Source organism: Bos taurus, chromosome 3 (genome assembly GCF_002263795.3).
Source record: "Bos taurus isolate L1 Dominette 01449 registration number 42190680 breed Hereford chromosome 3, ARS-UCD2.0, whole genome shotgun sequence".
Lineage (NCBI taxonomy): Eukaryota > Metazoa > Chordata > Mammalia > Artiodactyla > Bovidae > Bos > Bos taurus.
In genome coordinates, this window is record NC_037330.1 from 9,783,606 (window position 1) to 9,802,337 (window position 18,732).

General features: G+C 49.0%; 1 protein-coding gene across 6 annotated transcripts in view; it reads left to right on the forward strand.

Moving 5' to 3' along the window:
* Positions 1-18,732, forward strand: part of CFAP45 (cilia and flagella associated protein 45) — a 44,276-nt gene that overhangs the window by 15,125 nt on the left and 10,419 nt on the right. The window contains exons 1-7 of one of the 6 annotated variants that reach the window (XM_059884894.1): positions 5,773-6,150; positions 8,524-8,660; positions 10,910-11,054; positions 11,382-11,552; positions 12,185-12,213; positions 12,740-12,918; positions 14,957-15,086. In XM_059884894.1, the coding sequence (XP_059740877.1) occupies positions 10,976-11,054; positions 11,382-11,552; positions 12,185-12,213; positions 12,740-12,918; positions 14,957-15,086 (588 nt within the window). In that variant the 5' untranslated portion in view covers positions 5,773-6,150; positions 8,524-8,660; positions 10,910-10,975. The other 5 variants (NM_001038219.2, XM_005203548.5, XM_059884892.1 and 2 more) reach the window with 5 other exon arrangements.

The window sequence follows — 18,732 nt, forward strand, 5'->3', positions numbered from 1 at the left end:
GCGAGGGGAAAAGAAGTTGGGTATGGGGGTCAGAAGGTCCAGGAACAGGGATGACAGCCCTAGAAGAAGTTAGGGCAGTCCGGAGGGGGATCCAAGAGAGAAATAAGGAGTGGGATCGATCGCGACTGAAAATGTAATCTGGGGCTGAGCCGAGGAGCTGGAAAAGTGCTGTCCCAATCCTCATCCCCCTCCCATCTGGCTGTGGATTGTGGGATGTGATGTGGAAAAACCACTGGTGAGGAGGCCAGATAACAGGTTATGTTCTGCCTATATGGACCTATGTGCAAAAGAGACACCAGATGCCCGGGTGGAGAGCACACCCAGGAAAAGGACAAGCCTTCGTCTTTGTTCAGTTGACAGGTGTTACAGTTAAGTCAGGGAAACTCCACACCGCCCCGTGCCCACCCTGTTCCAGCTGCGTTCCAGCTCTGTCTTGATGGATTTGAGCTGAACACTCAGGATCTCAGGACACGTGGCACTGCAGTTTTGAAAGGGCTGCACTCTCTGTGTGCAAAGTCAGGACACCATGTCTGACTAGTAGTGCCACAATATGTAAGTCACCTAATGTCCCCGAACCCCAGTTTTCTCTTGTTATTGGGGGTCTGGGTCACTCATAGGTACTCAACAAACATTTGTAAATGAATAAGTGAATGAATGAATAGGGTATCAGATTTGAAAGTCCCTGGAAAGGGATTGGGGCTTCCCTGATAGTTCAGTTGGTAAAGAATCCACCTGCAATGCAGGAGACCCCAGTTGAGGGATTGAGACTGGTCTACCAGGCCTGCATTTCCCTGGGGTGGACAGGATGACATGAGGGTTTGAAAGGACAGCATGCCTGGGAGAAGGTAAGAAAGTAGTGTCTGGGATCCAGGGAGGATGGTGTGGTCCCTAAGGGATAAGTGAGGTGGGGCAGAGGGTAGGTGTTGGAGCCTTGGGTTACTGGAAATAACCTTAGAATTTCTGGGTGCACACCCTATGGCAAAGGTAGCTCCTTCAGTGTACTTGTGGACACACTTCATGCTCAGAGGTCACTCTGCTTTTCTGGGACTAAGTGTGGTTCAAATTCAGGGTCCCCAAGTTGGAGTTTCTAGAAGAGCTTTGTTAATGATAAAATCAACAAATCTCTGGAGGAGAGCAGTTCCCAACTTCTGAGGACTCTCTGCAATGTTGCAGCAGGGGTCTCCTTTCACTTATGCTTTTTATGGTGCATATTTATCCCTGGATCTCCATATTTATCTCCACCCGGGGATCTAGTGTCTCTTTTGCACGTAGGTTTGTGGGCCCGGTGCTATGTCTGTGAGGTCCTAGCATTGCACTTGGCATCTAAGGGCTCACAGGAAGTGTTAGTTCCCTTTTTCGCCTCTTTCGAAAATGTCTTATCTCCAAGTCAAATGAATCAGTGAGTTGCACCTGTTTAGACTTGTGGGCTTCAGCTCACCCAGATCAGGGATTCCCCATCCAAGGGCCACTCAGAGTGGGGCTTTGGTTTGTTGACTGAGCCCTTCTGAAGTCCCTTGGAGAGGACAGGGCATATGGGCACCTTTGAGAAGTAGTGGGTCAAGTTAGTGATCTCTGACCTTTGGCAGGCTAGGGGTGTGTGTGTGATGCTACTTACTAGCTTTTCAGGCTGTTTGGAGGAGTGGGGAGACAGGGTCACAATTAGGCACACCACTAGGACCCTTACAAAAATAATAAATAACATCCCCCAGAAGGAGGGACAGGGCCTCAGTGTTGAGTAGGATGTCATCTTCAAATGGTACCCCACAGATGGCCAAGCTGGTTGTATTTGAGGAGAGGGAGGACCTGAGTGAAAGGCAAGATGCCTGGTACATGGGCATCCCCACCTTCTTCGTAACCAAAGTCTACAGAAAAGGAGGTAGAATCAGGTCAAGAGCGTGAAGCCGGTGGTGAACCTATGTGTGAAAGAAACTAGATCCCTGAGTGGACAGCACACCCGGGAAAGGACAGGTCTTCGTCTTTGTTCAGTTGCCAGGTGTTACAGATACACCAGGGAAACTCCACGCCGCTCTGTTCCAGCCCCGATCCAGCTCTGTCTTGCTGGAATTGAGCTGAACATCCCAGATCTCAGGACATCTGGAACTGTAGCTTTTTAAGGGCTGCACTCTCTGTGTTCAGAGTCAGGGCACCAGGTCCACTGCTTTGTTTTGTAAAAATAGTGCCCCCTTCCCCTATCTCAGCCATAAAGAGAGTTACCTTTTCAATGCAGATCATTATTCAAAATGAGAAATACCTTAAGATGCTAATGCTCACCTGAAATTACTGTTAAACATTTTGTGAACTTCTTTCAGTGACACATTTCGGTTTCATAGGAGCGTTTTTACGGCAATACTTGCATATTTCATATAATCTACTTTCTTTTAAACTTGATACATTAAGGAGATCACCCTGCGTTTATAATGATGTGAAAATCGTATTCTGGTTAACCAGTTAATCTTTCTGTATCAGAATCTCTCCTGGAGCCCCCAGCAGGGGCTGAATTCTTACAGACATAGGATGGGATGCTATTTGAAGAGATAAGGCGTCAGCTAGGTCACCAAAAGGAAAATATAAAGGTTAGGGCTGGCATCTTTTTCTGTCCCAATCCTCTTCTTCCCCAATCATCCTTGTCCCCTCAAAGGTCTTTCCTTCCCTACCAGAGATGCCTTCCCTCAAGGAAGATGAGCACTCTAGGCACAGCTCAGCTTCTTGGGGATATTTATAATTTGTTAAGTCATGCAAGAAATAAAACCAGCCCTCCACCTCCTGGAAGAACCTCTTGGCTACTGCCTCTGGCCCAGAGGATCTAACTTTCCATTTCTGCTTGTTCCTTCATTTTTTCTAGTACTTTTACACAGTGACCTCCCTAATCCTTCTTGTTGCTTTTGGCAAAACTGGTTATTCTAACCCTGGTGTAAGGCTTGTGGCTTCAAAGTCAGCATTTCCCCAGTGAGGTTTCTCAGCCACCCAACCCCAGAGCTCAACGCTTCCTTCTGCTCTGCCAAGCGGCTGCTTTTCTGTGGTCATCATCTGTTTTCCTTCCTCTGTTCTGACTTCGAGGCTCAGGCAGTCGAGTATTTCTTGTGTGACTTCCTCTTGACCTGGGTGCCAAGGGCGTAGGAGGGAAGTGACACAGTCCCAGCGCTGGAGGATCCTACAGTCTGGTGGGCACCCGAGCCTGAGGGGAAGGTTGCAGGAGCCCTTGGAAAGAAGCAGGAAAACAAACGCAAAACAACAATAATGCTTTCCATCTGTGCTCCAAAGCCTTTTCACGTACGTTATTTTCCCCAGCGCAGACCACATACGTGATGTGGAAAATGTGGAGTGGTGGTGTATTCTGGAAAGGCTTCTGTCTCAGTCTGGTCCGCAGACCCCAAGAGGTCGTCTTGCTTGGTTTCATTCATTCGTTCTTCAGCAAATGCATATCGAGGTCCTGCTACATCCAGACTCTGCACCTTTCCCCTTGGAACTGACACCGTCTCTTGTGATCCAATGCCCTCATCATTTCAGGTTATTCCTTAAGCTTTGCCTCAGTCCCACCTGTTGTGGATTCTAGTCATTCCTTCTTATTCTATTTTTGGTGGAAAGGGGAGCTGTTGCTCCCCACTCTCCATGTAATAACCCTTCAGAGTCTGTTATTAGGCATCCTTGGGGCTCCTGTATTTACCTTTCATGAATTAAAGCTTTTCTGCTCTGCTGTATTGGGGCTGACAGAGGCTGTAAAGCAAGGCGCCCTCTGTGAGCCTTCTGCTGACTGTGCCAGGCTGGGAGGGAAGGGCACACACAGCCATGCTTGTTGTGTGGAATGGAGCCAGCCGGAGAATAATTGCCCAATTTGGTGCGAAAACCTGCCACAGGTGGAACAGGTGCTGCAGGGAGTTCTCTGTGGTCATGGCGGATTAGAGAGAGCATTCAAAACATATCGCCTAGTGTTTAGTGACCTGGAATTCACGGTCATTTCCCTGTTCACCCTGTCCCCCTGATGGCTGCTCATTCCCAGGGTTGGTCTACCTGACGCATCCAGCCCTTTGCACCAGGGTCTTCCATCTCCGAGAACTGCAGGAGATGGGGGCTCCTCCAGAATGAGATTTAGGGTAACCCTGGAGTTGTCCCACAGTCCTCACAGAAACCGCCCCCTGGAGACAGACTTCTCTTTAGGCTGAGCTGAAGTGGGACTGACCTTGGGGAATGGAGGTTGTGTTAGTCAGGGTTCTTGGTTATAAACAACAGAGCCAGAACTCCAATTTAGGGAGAAGGGAATGTATGGAGAGGATTTTGGAGAGTGCACAGAGTTCACGCCAAGGCTGGGCAGCTAGGCTTGGAAAATGAAAACACACAGGAACTGCAGCCAGAACTGAGGCTCAGATCACAACCCGGCACTGGCCTGGCAAAGACCCTTGATGCCACCCCCGGGGCTGGCACTTTATCGTGGCAGCTGCTCCTGGCGCCCTTATCAGCATTGCCCCAGACACAGGGAGTGACTGCCACTGCTGCCTTTGTCAGAAGGGGTTTCCATGTTCCCCTCTTACATCACTAGTTCCCTATTCATTGTCAGGCTTGGGGGATCTGATGGCTCACCTAGGTCCTTTGCCCAGGCTTGGAAGGCAGCTGTCTGATGTTTTCAGCTTCTACGCTCGGAGATGATCCCTGTCTCTTTCAGCTCATTAGATGGGAGAGACAAGGATCCAACCTAGAAGAGTACTGGATGGCTAAAAACTGACTCATGCGTGTTCAAGGGGTTCCCCCAGTGGCTCAGTGGTAAAGAATCTGCCTGCAATGCGGGAGACGTGGGTTCGATCACTGGGTCAGGAGGTTCCCCTGGAGGAGGGCATGGCAACCCACTCCAGTATTCTTGCCAGGAAAATTGAGTGTAGCCTGGCGGGCTACAGTCCATGGGGTCGCAGAGAGCCCAATATGAATGAAGTGTCTGAGCATGCATGCACGCACATGCACATTCAAGCAGTCCTAAGAGTGAAAGAGCCTCGTGGTGGACACAGCTTCAGGGTGGACCTGTTTGCCTGATTGTAGCTGGTAGTCGTTCATCCACTGAAGTTTATCAGGCACCTGCCGGCTGTGTGCAAGGTGCTTTTCAGCGTTACTGTCCTCGGGTCCCTACCGTAACCTTGTGAGATGGTGGGGACATGGAGGAGGTCAGATGGTAGCATCAGCTGTGAAGGGGGCTTGGTGTTCAGATGACGAGGTTGGAGGTGACGACACTGCCTTTCTGGAGAGGACAGCCTATGTGGCCTCACAAGAGACTGCTTGCGGGAAACGAGAACTGGGCTGACACTGAATCATCCTCCTGCCCGCCTTCCTTCCCTGCTGTGCAAGGGCTTGGACTTCTTCAGCTCAGAAACCTCAGAAGTCCTCCTTCTTGCTGGGCTGGTGTCCAGGGAAGCCACTGCTCCTGTAGGGCGTCTCCTGTGTTTCAGGATTTACCCAGGTGCTTTCCCATACACCCACCCAACCTTCCCTCAGCACGGGCTGGTGAAGCGTCTACCTTGCCTGGGGTGCAGATGGTGGTCGGTACTGATGAGCCCAAATTTCTGCCTCTCCCTGCAGCCATTAAGCACAGCTGGCGTGCTGAGCTCTGCCTCTACTGCTTCCAACAGGTCAAGGAATAGGCCTCGCTATCGGACCAAAGCCCTGAGCTCCGAGGTGGATGAGAGCCTTTTTGGAGCTATCAAGGTAACCGTGCCTCAGTCCCTCCAGGGAGCTGTCACCAGGAGCTTTGTGACCTGAACAAAGCTAGCTCTGGACAGGTCACTCCCTCTCCCAGGGAACTCTCAGACTGAGGGCAGTGGGGGTTTCTGCGGCTCCAGTGGACAAGCTCAGACACTCTGTGGGGCCCATGTAAACAGGCCACCTGGCTTCCTCTGCCCTTGAGATCTTTACATCTGTGCACCATTTGAAGATCTGTTATAATGCTGAAGGGAGGCTCAACTGCTGAACCCTCAGTGTCTGCTCTGCTCAGAGAACGCCCTGTGATGGGAACGTTTGAGTGCCAGTGGCCCAGGCTTGCAGACATAGAACAACATAATTGTTGTTCAACTAATCCCCCCTCCATCCAAGAACAGCGCAGAGTAGAACACAGATCATCCTTCTTTCCAATCGCTCAGCTGAAACAATTACTTTGCTTTGGAAAACGAGCAAGTAAATATTTATTTGCAAATATCAGCCAGTCTAAGAGGCTGATGACTAGAGAAGGAGAGCCAGAGAGTTACTTGGAGTGATCTTGGTTACACATGACATTCAGAAGGTGGGAAGGGAGGAGAGAAAGAGAATGAGATGTAGAGAGAAGAACGGTGAGAGATTGAGAAAGAAAAGGGACAGTGGAGTCGTTAAGAGAGTAAATCCTAAGAGTTCTCAGCACAGAAAAATTTTGTCTGTTTTTTTAAAATTTTGTATTGATATGAGATGATGGTTGTTCTTTAAACTTACTGTGATTATCACTTCATGATGGTAAATCAAATAGTTATGCTATACCTTAAACCTAAACAGTAGGGTCCGTCTAGTCAAGGCTATGGTTTTTCCAGTGGTCATGTATGGATGTGAGAGATGGACTGTAAAGAAAGGTGAGCGCTGAAGAATTGATGCTTTTGAACTGTGGTGTTGGAGAAGACTCTTGAGAGTCCCTTGGACTGCAAGGAGATCCAACCAGTCCATCCTAAAGGAGATCAGTCCTGGATGTTCTTTGGAAGGACTGATGCTAAAGCTGAAACTCCAATACTTTGGCTACCTCATGCGAAGAGTTGACTCATTGGAAAAGACCCTGATGTTGGGAGGGATTGGGGGCAGGAGGAGAAGGGGACGACAGAGGATGAGATGGCTGGATGGCATCACTGACTCAATGGACAGGAGTTTGAGTGAACTCCAGGAGTTGGTGATGGACAGGGAGGCCTGGCGTGCTGCGATTCATGGGGTCTCAAAGAGTCGGACACGACTGAGCGACTGAACTGAACTGAAACAGTAGGTCAACTTTGTCCCAATACAACTGGAAGGGAGAAAAAAGAGAGAAAAAAGTAGAGGAAAGGGAAAAAGAAGAAAGACACCAGTAGTGGTTTAAGCACTGGCGTGAACACCGCTGGCTGCAGGTGGACCAGGGAGAGAAGAGGTGATGTCTCCCCTTTGTTGCAGTTCAGTTGCTAAGTTATGTCCAATTCTTTGTGACCCCACGGACTGCAGCACACCAGGCTTCCTTGTCCCTTACTATCTCTGGGCGTTTGCTCAAACTCATGTCCATTGAGTCAGTGATGCCATCCAACCATCTCATCCTCTGTTGCCTCCTCCTCCTGCCCTCAATCTTTCCCAGCATCAGGGTCTTTTTGATGTCTACCCTTACCCTTCATTCTTCTCATTGTGAATTAAAAAGGACTTTCCAGATTGTTCCAGATGGGTGTCTTTCTGCCTTTAGAAGCTGTTTCCTATTGACAAGGGAAAGAATCAAAGCAATTCAATTTCGCTTACACTCATGTTGTTTATTTGTCTTGAGTCCATGGGGACTCTTCTAGCTAAAGTGAAGACAGGTTTGGAAATGGCGGACTTCTCCAGATTTAGTCCTGCCGGCTTGCCAGAGAGGGCGGCTGACACACAGCCTATTCCTGGTTCAGTCTTTTGGGCTTATTGTTGGACCAGAGTCTCGGAAGCCTCCCAGCCGTCAGCAGAGGGCAGAAGCAGCCTGTGACCTGACTGAGTTGAGCCGCTGGGAGGCAGAGATGGGCGCCAGGTGGCAGCAGCATTCTGGGAACGGGTGTGCACAGAGCCGGCCTCCAGACAGGACGGACCTCCACCTGAGCCGTGCCCGGGCCTCCACTCAGGATCGCAGACACTGTGTTCCTGATAAGTGAAATCCTCTCCTGTGTTAACAATTCCCTGAAACAAATGATTTCCTTTTCTTGTTATCTAACTCCTTCATGGTCAGAAAGTTGAAAAAAACCCATGTATCTAATTTGTGTTTTCTTTGCTGAATTCTAACTCACTGACTGCCTCACCATATTAGATTTAAGGGCAGATCCACCGGGCCATATTTCTAACTTACCCCATAGGGCTTTTTTTCGGGGGGGAATCAAAGTAAATGAATTAGAAAGGATTAAAAATAACAAATATTATAGATTGAATGTGTCCCTAAGGAACTGTATGCTAAAGACCCTCAATGTGGTCCAGGAGAGCGAATTAGTTTTTCTTTTGTAAATGATGGGGGGAGAAGAACGAAGAGACCCCAGATTTTCATTCCTGATGGTTTCAGGTTAGGAATGGACACACACTAGCAAACCTCTCCCTGGGCCTCCATCCCTCTGGGAGTATCTGCACGAGTTATAGAGAAGCCTTGCTTTCAGAAGAGCTGGTTGGTACAGAGCACATCTGGCCGCCACGCTGCTTGCTCAGCGCCCTGGCTACTCTGGGTGCTCCTGCAGTCTGGGCTCCAGCTGATTTCCCCTGACGCTGGATGGGGTGCAGATGCCACCCTCCGCTAACCAGCAAGAAGTGGGGTGACCAGCTTCTAAGCTGCCCTTCCTTACCCCCCAGCCCCTGACCCGGAGTGACAGCCCCATCGTGCTGCTCCGAGATAAGCATGCCATTCGGAAAACTCTCACGGCGCTGGGCTTGGACCACAAGCCGGAGACCATCCAGCTCATCACCCGGGACATGGTCCGGGAGCTAATGTGAGTACCCAGGGCACGGAGCCCTTCTGTGAGGACCTGTGTGGGGGGACAGGGAGCCCACCTGGTCTCGTCCTGTCACTGTGGACCCCACCTCTTTCCTATCCATTTCCTGCCTTTGGTTTCTTGGTTCTCGTTTCTTCTCCATTTTGACCTGCTTGTCCCCGCCTTGTATCTATTCCTGCCACTGCCCTTGATTCCCAGCTACTGGCTACTGTGGGTTCTATGGGGCTGGTAGAGGGTAGATGCTTGGGGAGGGGGGTCCCTTCTGAGCCCTGAATAGTGCACTTGGTCGGGGAAATGTCCAGATGAGTCACTTCCTTCTGGCCAAATCCAGAATCTGAAGCAAAGGAAAAACTGACCAGATGCCTAATTAGTCCCAGGGCTTCTTCCCAGGCTCTGAGGCCAGAAGAGGAAATTCCCCAAAGCTCTGGGGTTCCTTTGGGATTAGCTCAGCACGGCTTCCTGACTGGAGCAGCTCCCTTGCTTGGGCCCCTTATGTGGGGTTAGGCCCAGCTCAGTCACATGAAGGGAGCCAATCCTGTCACTCAGAGGTTTAGCTCTTCTGCTGGTGCTCCATTCTCTAAACTGTTCTTCCAACTATGGCTCCACTCACTAAAAACTTGAATTCCCAGAAAATGCATCCTGTGTCGCGATCTGGGGAGGCACGGCTGGTCCACAGGTCCAAGAGCACCGTCTGGTCAGCTCTGGTGTTGAAGGACCAGATGCGGTAGCAGCCCTGCAGACACGCTTGTGGCCCAAGAAAGGGCTCCTTCTCTTTATTTATTTGTGTATTTAGCTGTGTCGGGTGTTAGTAGGGGCACACGGGATCTTCCTTGAGTCCTGAGGGATGTCAGGTTCCAGCGTGCGCAGGCTCAGTAGTTGTGGTGTGCTGGCTTAGTTGCTCTGCCAAATGTGGGATCATAGTTCCCAGCCAGGGAATGAACCAGCGTCCCCTGCATTGCAAGGCAGAGTCTTTTTTTTTTTTTTTTAATTTATTGTTAATTGAAGGATAATTGCTTTACAGTATTGCATTGGTTTCTACCAAACATCCACATGAATCAGCTATAGGTTTACGCATGGCCTCTCCCACTTAAACATCCCTCTCACCTCCCTCCCCATCCCACCCCTCTAGGTTGTTACTAAGCCAAAGCAGATTCTTAATCACTGGACGACCAGAGAAGTCCCAAGGGCTCCTTCTTGGACTGGTCCAGTCCTAAAGACACGTTGGAGGTGAAGTCTTGGGTAACTTGTCAGGGTTCTGAGAACAGCTCGAGATGCTGTCTCAGATTCACATCATTCCTGGTCACTCCAGATCACAGGCTGTTTGGGGCCACAGCACCCAGGGGAACACAAGGTCTTGGCTAAGCCTCAAGGGCACTTACTCATGTGTCCACCTCCTGGACACCTCTCCCCAGCCGGTTTTACGGGATGAGGTTTCACTTCCTGCCTCAGACCATCTGCGTCTGTTTGCCATGTGCCTGTTAGACGCCTCACCCAGAAGCAGCTTTATGCCCACTCCTCTGCTCCATCTCCAATGTATGTCATCTGTTTGTAATCATTATAATTACCTATTGGTTTGTTGAATGCGTTGGGCAGCTAGAAAAGTCTGTAGACATGTCTCTGGCTATTGTTGATTTTAATTAATATTTAGGGTTCAAAGCTTCCCTCTGGGCTGGAGGCACAGGGATGGTTTCGTTTCTCACTGGCCTCCACTTCATCCTCGCTGGGCGTGCCCTTGCCCTTTTTATGTCATTCTTGAGGAATCATCTGTTTTAAAAGTTCAACGTGGCAGCTTTATTTTGAGTCCTCACTCTGTGCCCAGTGAGTGCTGGGCCAGAGACCGGGCTGCCCATGGGGTTACGACAGAGCCTGAATCCCGCAGGAGCTTGTGATCTAGCAAGGCAAACAGATGTTGCCCACAACACAGGCAGGGACAGCGGAGGGGAGGAGGTGGGTGTGTATGGGTACATGGGGGCGGGTGCAGAGGAGGTAACGTGTGACCTGGACCTTTTAGACAAAGTCCTTAAAAATGTTCCTTTTTTAAGCCGGTAATGCTACTCTAACCTTGCCTGAGACCGCTTCTCCCCAGTGGACGCATTCCGCTGTCTCTCCTGCCTGATTCTCTGAGGCAGGATGGGCAGTGATGGGGGTGGGGTAGAGAGCAGAGCAGCCTGCAGAGTAGTGCTAAGAGCTCCCCCCCGGCCCCCACCGCACACCCCCTGCCTAATTTTATTCATTCTTTGTGTCAGCATTCCCACCAAGGACCCTTCCGGGCAGTCCCTTATCATGAGCCCTGAGGAGTTTGAGCGGATCAAATGGGCATCCCACGTCCTAACCAAAGAAGAGCTCGAGGCCAGGGAGCAGGCCTTCAAGAAGGAGAAGGAAGCCATTGTGGTACCTACCCCCACCCCATCTTTGCAGAGTCGGGGTTGAAGAGAAGGGCTGGGGAGAGGCCGGCCTCCCACAAGACTGGGAGCTTTAGTTAGGGGACCCTGAAGTAAGGTGTGAAAGTGCTAAAGATGTGTTACAGAATAAAGATCTGGTGGGAGCAACTGTGGGGCCAGGGGAGGGGTGAGGACACCAGGCTGGGAAACCTCTGGGCTATGACAGTGTGATGGGGTGATGTGAAACTCACCTGAGGTCACCCACAGCAGCCAAGCTAGTGCCCAGGGCACGGAGCACTGGAGTAAGTCCCCGCTGATTCCAGCGTGGCTCCCGTAGGACACGGTGACCACACGCAAGAAGATCATGAAACAAAAGGAAATGGTTTGGAGGAACAACAGGAAGCTCAGCGACCTGGAGGAGGTAGCCAAGGAGAGGGCCCAGAACCTTCTGCAGAGAGCCAACCAGCTGCGGATGGAGCAGGAGGAAGAGCTGAAGGATATGAAAAAGGTGGGCTCTCCATGCTCCTTCCCTCCACTCATCTCTCTCTCTTTTTTGACCTTGCCTCTCAGTGTGCAGGATCTTAGTTCTCTGACCGGGGACTGAATTCATGCCGTGTGCAGTGGAAGAACAGAGTCCTGAGCACGGGCCCACCAGGGAATCCCTCCCTCCTCTTATCTGTTATTCACACGCCTGAAAGCATGGGCTAGAGATGGGGTGCAGGGTTGAAAGGTGAGGGGCTGGCCTTGGCAGGCGAATGGAGTAGATTGGGTCGGGGAGAGTTGCACCTACGGAGTGCCTGCTGTGTGACCTTCAGCAAGTCACTTGCGCTCACTGAGCCAAACTTTCTTTGTTTGTGAAATGAGGGTGGCGAAACTACTAAGCAGCATTATTAGGATGAAATATGCTAATATACGGGAGATACTTTGCGAACTGCGGGTTGAAAAATACCTGTTGTATCTTTATCCTGCTAGTTCAATTCTGGCCACCTACGATGGTGCAGACAATGGGGTTGTTTTTGTTGTGCTCAAAGTGCTTCCTTTAGCCAGAGCATAAAGACCAGAGGCTCATTTGAATTCCATTGTGTTACTCATTTGCATGTCGTTCACTTCCTGGCCAAATGAAAAATGCTGACTCCCCAGCTTCTTCATCCAGAGTTTCTGTTTCTCAGGTAAATCTTCTCTCTTTAATGCTTCCTTTTATTTTCCAAAGCTTTTACTCCACAGCTCTTATTGATTGCTTGTGATTTTTTCATCTCCTTATGTGTCAGGTTGGGCTCTTTTAGCTTAAAAATCTAGTGGCTTGGCCTCTGCAATAATGTTTATTTTCCTAAAGAGTAGAATGGGGGTGGGTCTTCATTTGAGGTTCAGGGGTCCCTAAGGGGACCATGAACTTCTAAAGTTTTATGGAAACTTTGTGTGTATAGATGTAAGTGAATTTTATGGAGGAGAAGACCCATAGCTTTCATCTTATTCCCAAGAGTGATCCATGACCTCCCACCTCTACCGCAAACACTAGACCCAATACCCTGAAAGATGCTATTGCTTTTCTGGGCTTGTGAGCACTCTTAATGGGATTCTGCTCCCATTTCTCCCCACTCCAGCTTCCACATCCCTGTGGTACATCACTCCACTCCCCCCAACCATCCCCATCCTTACTCCCAGACCTAGTACCACAAGTTCAATTCCACTCTCCAGATCATCCTCAATGCCAAGTGCCATGCCATCCGGGATGCCCAAATTCTGGAGAAGCAGCTGATCCAAAAAGAACTGGATGCAGAGGAGAAGCGGTTGGATCAGATGATGGAGGTGGAGCGGCAGAAATCTGTTCAAAGGCAGGAGGAGCTAGACAGAAAGAGGAGAGAGGAGAGAATCCGGTAAAGAGGTGGTTTTGACATTTCCCTCTTTAAGTCTTTTCCATGTGTCTTTAGGTCCATATAGTCTTTCAGAGAAGAAGGACATGAGAAATGGTCATTATAATCCTTTGTTATTATCACAAAACTTTTATGGAATGATTCAGAAAGCCACAGAACTTCTTTTTTTTTTTTTAATTTTTATTGTGTATTGAAGTATAGCCAATTAACAAACAATGTTGTGATAGTTTCAGGTGAACCACGAAGGGACTCAGTCATACATATACATGTATCCATTCTCCCCTAAACTCTCCTTGCATCCAGGCTGCCACATAACACTCAGCAGAGTTCCATGTGCTATATGGGAGGTCCTTGTTGGGTATCCATTTTAAACACAGCAGTGTGTACATGTCCAACCCCAAACAACTGTAGAACGTCTTAAAGCTTGTTTCTAAGATCACAACAGGTGTTTCACAATACGGCCCTTATTCACCCTCATTTTGCATCATTTCTTGCCATCCATTCTAGGAGGCTTTCCTTCATGTCCCCCAGCATGCCAGGTCTTCATATAATCTCATTATTTTTTGTTGTTCCCTCGGCTTTGAATACCCTCTCTTTCTTTTTTTCCTCTCCCACCCCAGAAAATGCTCTCTCTTCCTTCATAATGTGGCCTTGCTATCCCCTCCCCTGAGAAACTTCCCTGACTCCACTGGGCGAGCTTCGAGCCTCCCTGCTCTGGGCCCCCTACACTGTGTTAGTGGTCTGCCACGCCCCTCTTTGCGCTGTGGCTCCCTGACCCTCACCAGGCTGTATGCTCACTGAGGGCAGGGTCCCTGTCTTGTTTCTTTGGCTTCTGACCTACCAGAATGTTTGGACTGTAGTAAATGCCTAATACAAGTTAGGATGAATAAATTCAATCCCCTCCAGTTTGCAGGAGAGGACAAGTCCCAAAGCAGATAAATTATAGAATCATAGTGTCCCAGATTTAGAATGCCAACCATATAATGCAAGAATTACCCCTATAAACAGTCCTTGTACCACACTGAGTGGCAGCTCTGTCTCCCCATGTGTATTCTGTTCTCCTGGGCCATTCATCTGTGTACTGCTAGCAGGTACTGGTCCATACAGTAGGCTCCCATGAAAAGTTCATTTCATGGCTAAATGGCTCTTCGTCTTTTGCATGAACAGTTCCAATGAAGGGGAAATCCCTGCCTTCTTAGGCAGCTCTAATGATTTGACCTGGTCCTTATACTGGGTCTAAACCTGCTTCCATGTAACTCTTTCTGCTCGTTGCTCTAGTGTATTTCATTTGGAGTCATGAAGCCATTCAACAGTACTATCTGAATGTCAATGTCATACTCCTTCCCGTAGATACTTGTCCTCCTCTGCGTCTTCTCCCACTCTCCCAGCCTTTACTCAGAGATCATGGGATCTAGATGCTTCCAAGGTTGTTGACATCCCAATAACGCAGTCACTGGCTGCACTGACTCTAGAATCTGGTTTCTCTGCTTTCTATTGTTGAGCAAGGGTGCTACTGAGTGTAGAGAATTCCTCAGACTCAGCCCTGTATACCAGCAGCCGATGGTCTTAAAATATGAGATTGGATATAAGAAGGACAGTTAGCTAACTAGGCATGTTAGATGGAGTGGGACGACAAGATACACTGGCTGAGAGCAGATGCTCCGGAGAAAGGAGTTACTGTGGGCTTCTTAACTCTGGGACATCAGCTTGGGAAGGTCGCTCCCTCTGATTACTCTGGGAAGTTTTGGGAGGTGGTAGGATTTCAGAAGACCTCAGGTACTGAAAGGAGAAGGTGTCTTATGATATGGGCACACTCTTGGACAAACAAATGCAGGGCGGGAATCTCAGGAAGGGTGAGCCCCCAGAATTAGGAGCTCGGAAGAGAAAGGACTGACCCCGCTCATGAAACATAGTGGTATTTAGGGGGCATTCATCACGTTGTCCCTACAATACCTCCCATTGTGGGTGTTATTTGGGTGGAGGTTAGAACAGAGACCTGGGCTCTTGGTTTCTAAGACACCGTGGCACTGTTTCTTCTCAGAGGAAGACGGCACATTGTGGAACAGATGGAAAAGAACCAGGAGGAGCGATCGCTGCTTGCTGAACAGCGGGAACAGGAGAAGGAGCAGATGCTGGAATACATGGAAAAGCTCCAAGAGGAGGATCTGAGGGTAACTGGGCTGCACAGATCATGCCAGGTTCTGCCAGCAACAGCAACAAGCCCTCCGCACTGTGGGGCTGGAGCGTGTGCGCTGACGTTCCGTCAGACACATGTTCGTTTCACAACATCGTCACCGCCAACTTTTTATTGCCGTATGAAACACTTGTTTGGCCGAGGCCTCATGGGGATGAGCAGTGATTTGGATACTGTCCCTGCCTTCCTGGGACTTGGGGTCCAGGATTGATATATCCGTGTGAATGGACACACCAAGGAAAGATATTGCGGCATGCTTTGCACAAATAAACATAGGGATGTTTTATGGTCTTCCCTCAATTATCTTGGGATATTGTACACTTTGTACATGAACAGCAGCTGTCTTTTAGTTCCAGGCTGCCTGCTGTTGCCTCACCCAAGGTATGTTGCATCCCAGTGTCATTAATTGTATGGACAAGCCGAAACTTTTTACCTGTTAGCCTAACTAAAATTAGTAGGCATCTCCATTGCATAAGAAATAAATAACATAGCTGCTCGAACCAAGTAGGTTTTAAAAAATCCCCTTCTGTTGGCCTTATTGGATCTTTTGCAATATATGAAAGCCCCTGGCTCAGAGACGAGGTACATGGCCAGCATTTGGAGCATTTATTCTTTTCCCCCTTAATTTTTTACTTTTGAAAAATTTTGCACACATAGACACGTTGAAAGAACTGTACCACACCCATCAGTGCTTCACCTATATTTAATGATTGTTAATTCCATGGAGCTGCTTGTCTCTTTTAGATGTATATACGTATTTTGCTATTATTAAGCTATTTGAAAGTAAGTTTCCCATATCTTGACACTTTGCCTAAATGCTTCAACTTGTATCTCTGAAGCACAAAGACATTGGCTTACTTGTCAGCAGTACCATTATCACATCCCCCCATCAAAATTTTGAGTCCGACGATTCTACAATATTATTTAATATTTAATCTACATTCAAATTTACCCAGTTCCAAAAATGTATTTTCCGTGCTTTTCTCTCTTTCAAACCAGGATTCAGTCAGGGATTGAATCTTCAGGATTCACACACTGTATTCACCTAAGTCTCTTTTGATCTGGCAGAGTTTCCTTATCCATTCATTAATTTTAATAACACTGATATTGTGAAGTACTCAGGCCAGCTGATTTGAAGAATGCCCCACATTCTGATTTGCCAGGTTATTGCCTAATGGTGCATTTAACCCACAGAACATGTATTCTTTCATTGTTCTCCTCTTCCCCCATGTTTATGATGACTGAGTTGTCATCTCCCAGTGCACTTGATGGTGAGGAGTGACAGGGGGCCTGGATGGGTCTCTTGGGGACCTCATAATTATGAAGGCTTCTCAGAGCACCTGCTGGCTAAGGTACAGTGTGAGAAGTGGGAGGCAGATCACTGGATGGCTAGGGGAGATGAGGGGCAGGCAACTTTGTAAGCTGCTTGAGAAGGGGACCAACAAGGCCAAGAAGACAGACAAGACCTGGCCAAGCTCCTGGTTCAGGAAAGGGCCAGAAAGGACGGGTCTGGGGTAGACATGCAGAATACTGGAGAATCCAAATTCTCCAGTGGGCTCATTGAGGGGGCTTTCCAGGTGGCTCAGTGGTAAAGAATCCACCTGCAATGCAGAAGATGCAAGTGATGCCACAGGTTCGATCCCTGGGTTGGGAAAATCCCCTGGAGGAGGGCATGGCAACCCACTCCAGTATTTTTGCCTTGGAGAATCCCATGGACAGAGGAACCCGGCAGGCTACGGTCTACAGGGTTGCACAGAGTTGGACACAACTAAAGGGACTGAGAACACACGCACGGGCTCATTGAGAGAGTTCCAGGTGTCACTGAGTCAACAGTTACTCAGGTGTTATGTCATTGTCCTTTTCCTGTCCTTCTAGGCACTCCCTGAGACTCCAGGAAGTATTATGGAGCAGAGATAGAAACCTCTGCCTCACCAGTTTAGAACGGCATTAACTCTTTGCGAACAGTGCATGGAATTCTCCAAGCCAGAATACTGGAGTGGTAGTCTTTCCCTTCTCCAGGGGATCTTCCCAACCCAGGGGTCAAACCCAGGTCTCCCACGTTGCAGGTGGATTCTTTACCAGCTGAGCCACCAGTGAAGCCCCCTGGTGGTGCAGGGACAGTTTTTCCCAGCTTGCTAGCAAGATGCAGAGAGTGTCGGGAGTCAGTGTGGGGTTGCTTTGCAATGGTTTCAAAGATGAGAAACAGGGAAAGTTCTTTGGTTTCTTGAAAATGAAATGAACCCACAAAAACAAACCAAAAAAAGTAAATAAGGCAAGAAGTAAGTTAATGAATATATGATTATATGTGTGTCATAGATCAGAAGTCAGCAGCTTTTCTAGCTTTGAGGGTCAGTGGGTTTAAATACTGCCTTCAGATGGTAAAGAACCCACCTGCCAGTGCAGGTAGACCTAAGAGACATGGGTTCGATCCCTGAGTTGGGAAGATGCCCTGGAGAAGGGAATGGAAACCTGCTCTAGGATCCTTGCCTGGATAGTCCCATAGACAGAGGAGCCTGGCGGGCTGCAGTCCATGGAATTGCAAGAGTCAGATGAAGGATTAACACTTTTGCTTTCACTCTGAATACCAATGTCAGGCCTAAAACTGATGGGGAAAAAAAGGTAAGAAGGAAAAGAAGAAAGGGAGATGAGGAAGAAAGGCTATGGGAGTTGGAGCAGCAGGACAGGGACTGTGGAGTGAGCCAGGAGGCTCGTGCGTTCGTGCGTGGAGACTGAGGGAATGCTGGCAGTCATGACTCAGGCACCACACGGACCTGGCAGGTGGCAGACAGCACTGTGCTTTTCTGTTCAGAGGCTCCCTGGAGGAAGGGCCCTGAACAGGGCAGCGAGCCAAGCTGGGGGAGGGCCAGCAGCGTTGCCTGGGATGCATTAGGGGAGAAACTGGGAAGACTAGTGGGGGTTAGTCTTCGAAGAAGTGGAGGTGGCTGGGAGCAGTGTGGGAGGTGGGGTGAGTTGATGGGTACGAGAGTTTGAAGCAAGGAGTCCAAGTTTGAGAGGATAGGGAGGACCCAGCACACGATCCCAGTGCCCCCCTGCATTAGGGCCTGGGGATGTGCTCAGAAGTGGTCTGACCACTGGGAGCTTTCAAAGGCTCCCATCCCATTCAAAGATGATGAGGACTCTGATCTCCATTACTCATTGTGCTTCTGAGATTTTTTTTCCCTTTCTCACTTGCCTCTCACCTTCTTCCCCATCTTCTCTGCCTCATTATTGAGTATTTGCTGTTTTCCTCTCAGTATTAGGAAAGAGAAGACATGTGACACGTGGTCCCTGTCCTCTGGCTGGGACAGAATGAACACTCAGGAAGTTGGTGGGCCCCACAAAGCAGCATCTAACCAAATCCCAGGAGGTATATCACCATCCTAGGTGCAAAGGGAATTCAGAAATGCAGAGAGAATGAAAACTTGGGGCAATCAAGTCAGAGTTCCAGAGACAATTGGAACTTTAATTAAGATAGACTGGGTTCCAAAGTTCTGGGCTCTGGAGTTTATTAGTTCTATGGTCCTGGGCAAGTTACTTAAACTCTGGGCCTCAGTTTTTCCATTTGCATGAGAAAGATCAGTTCAGTTCAGTTCAGTTCAGTCGCTCAGTCGTGTCCGACTCTT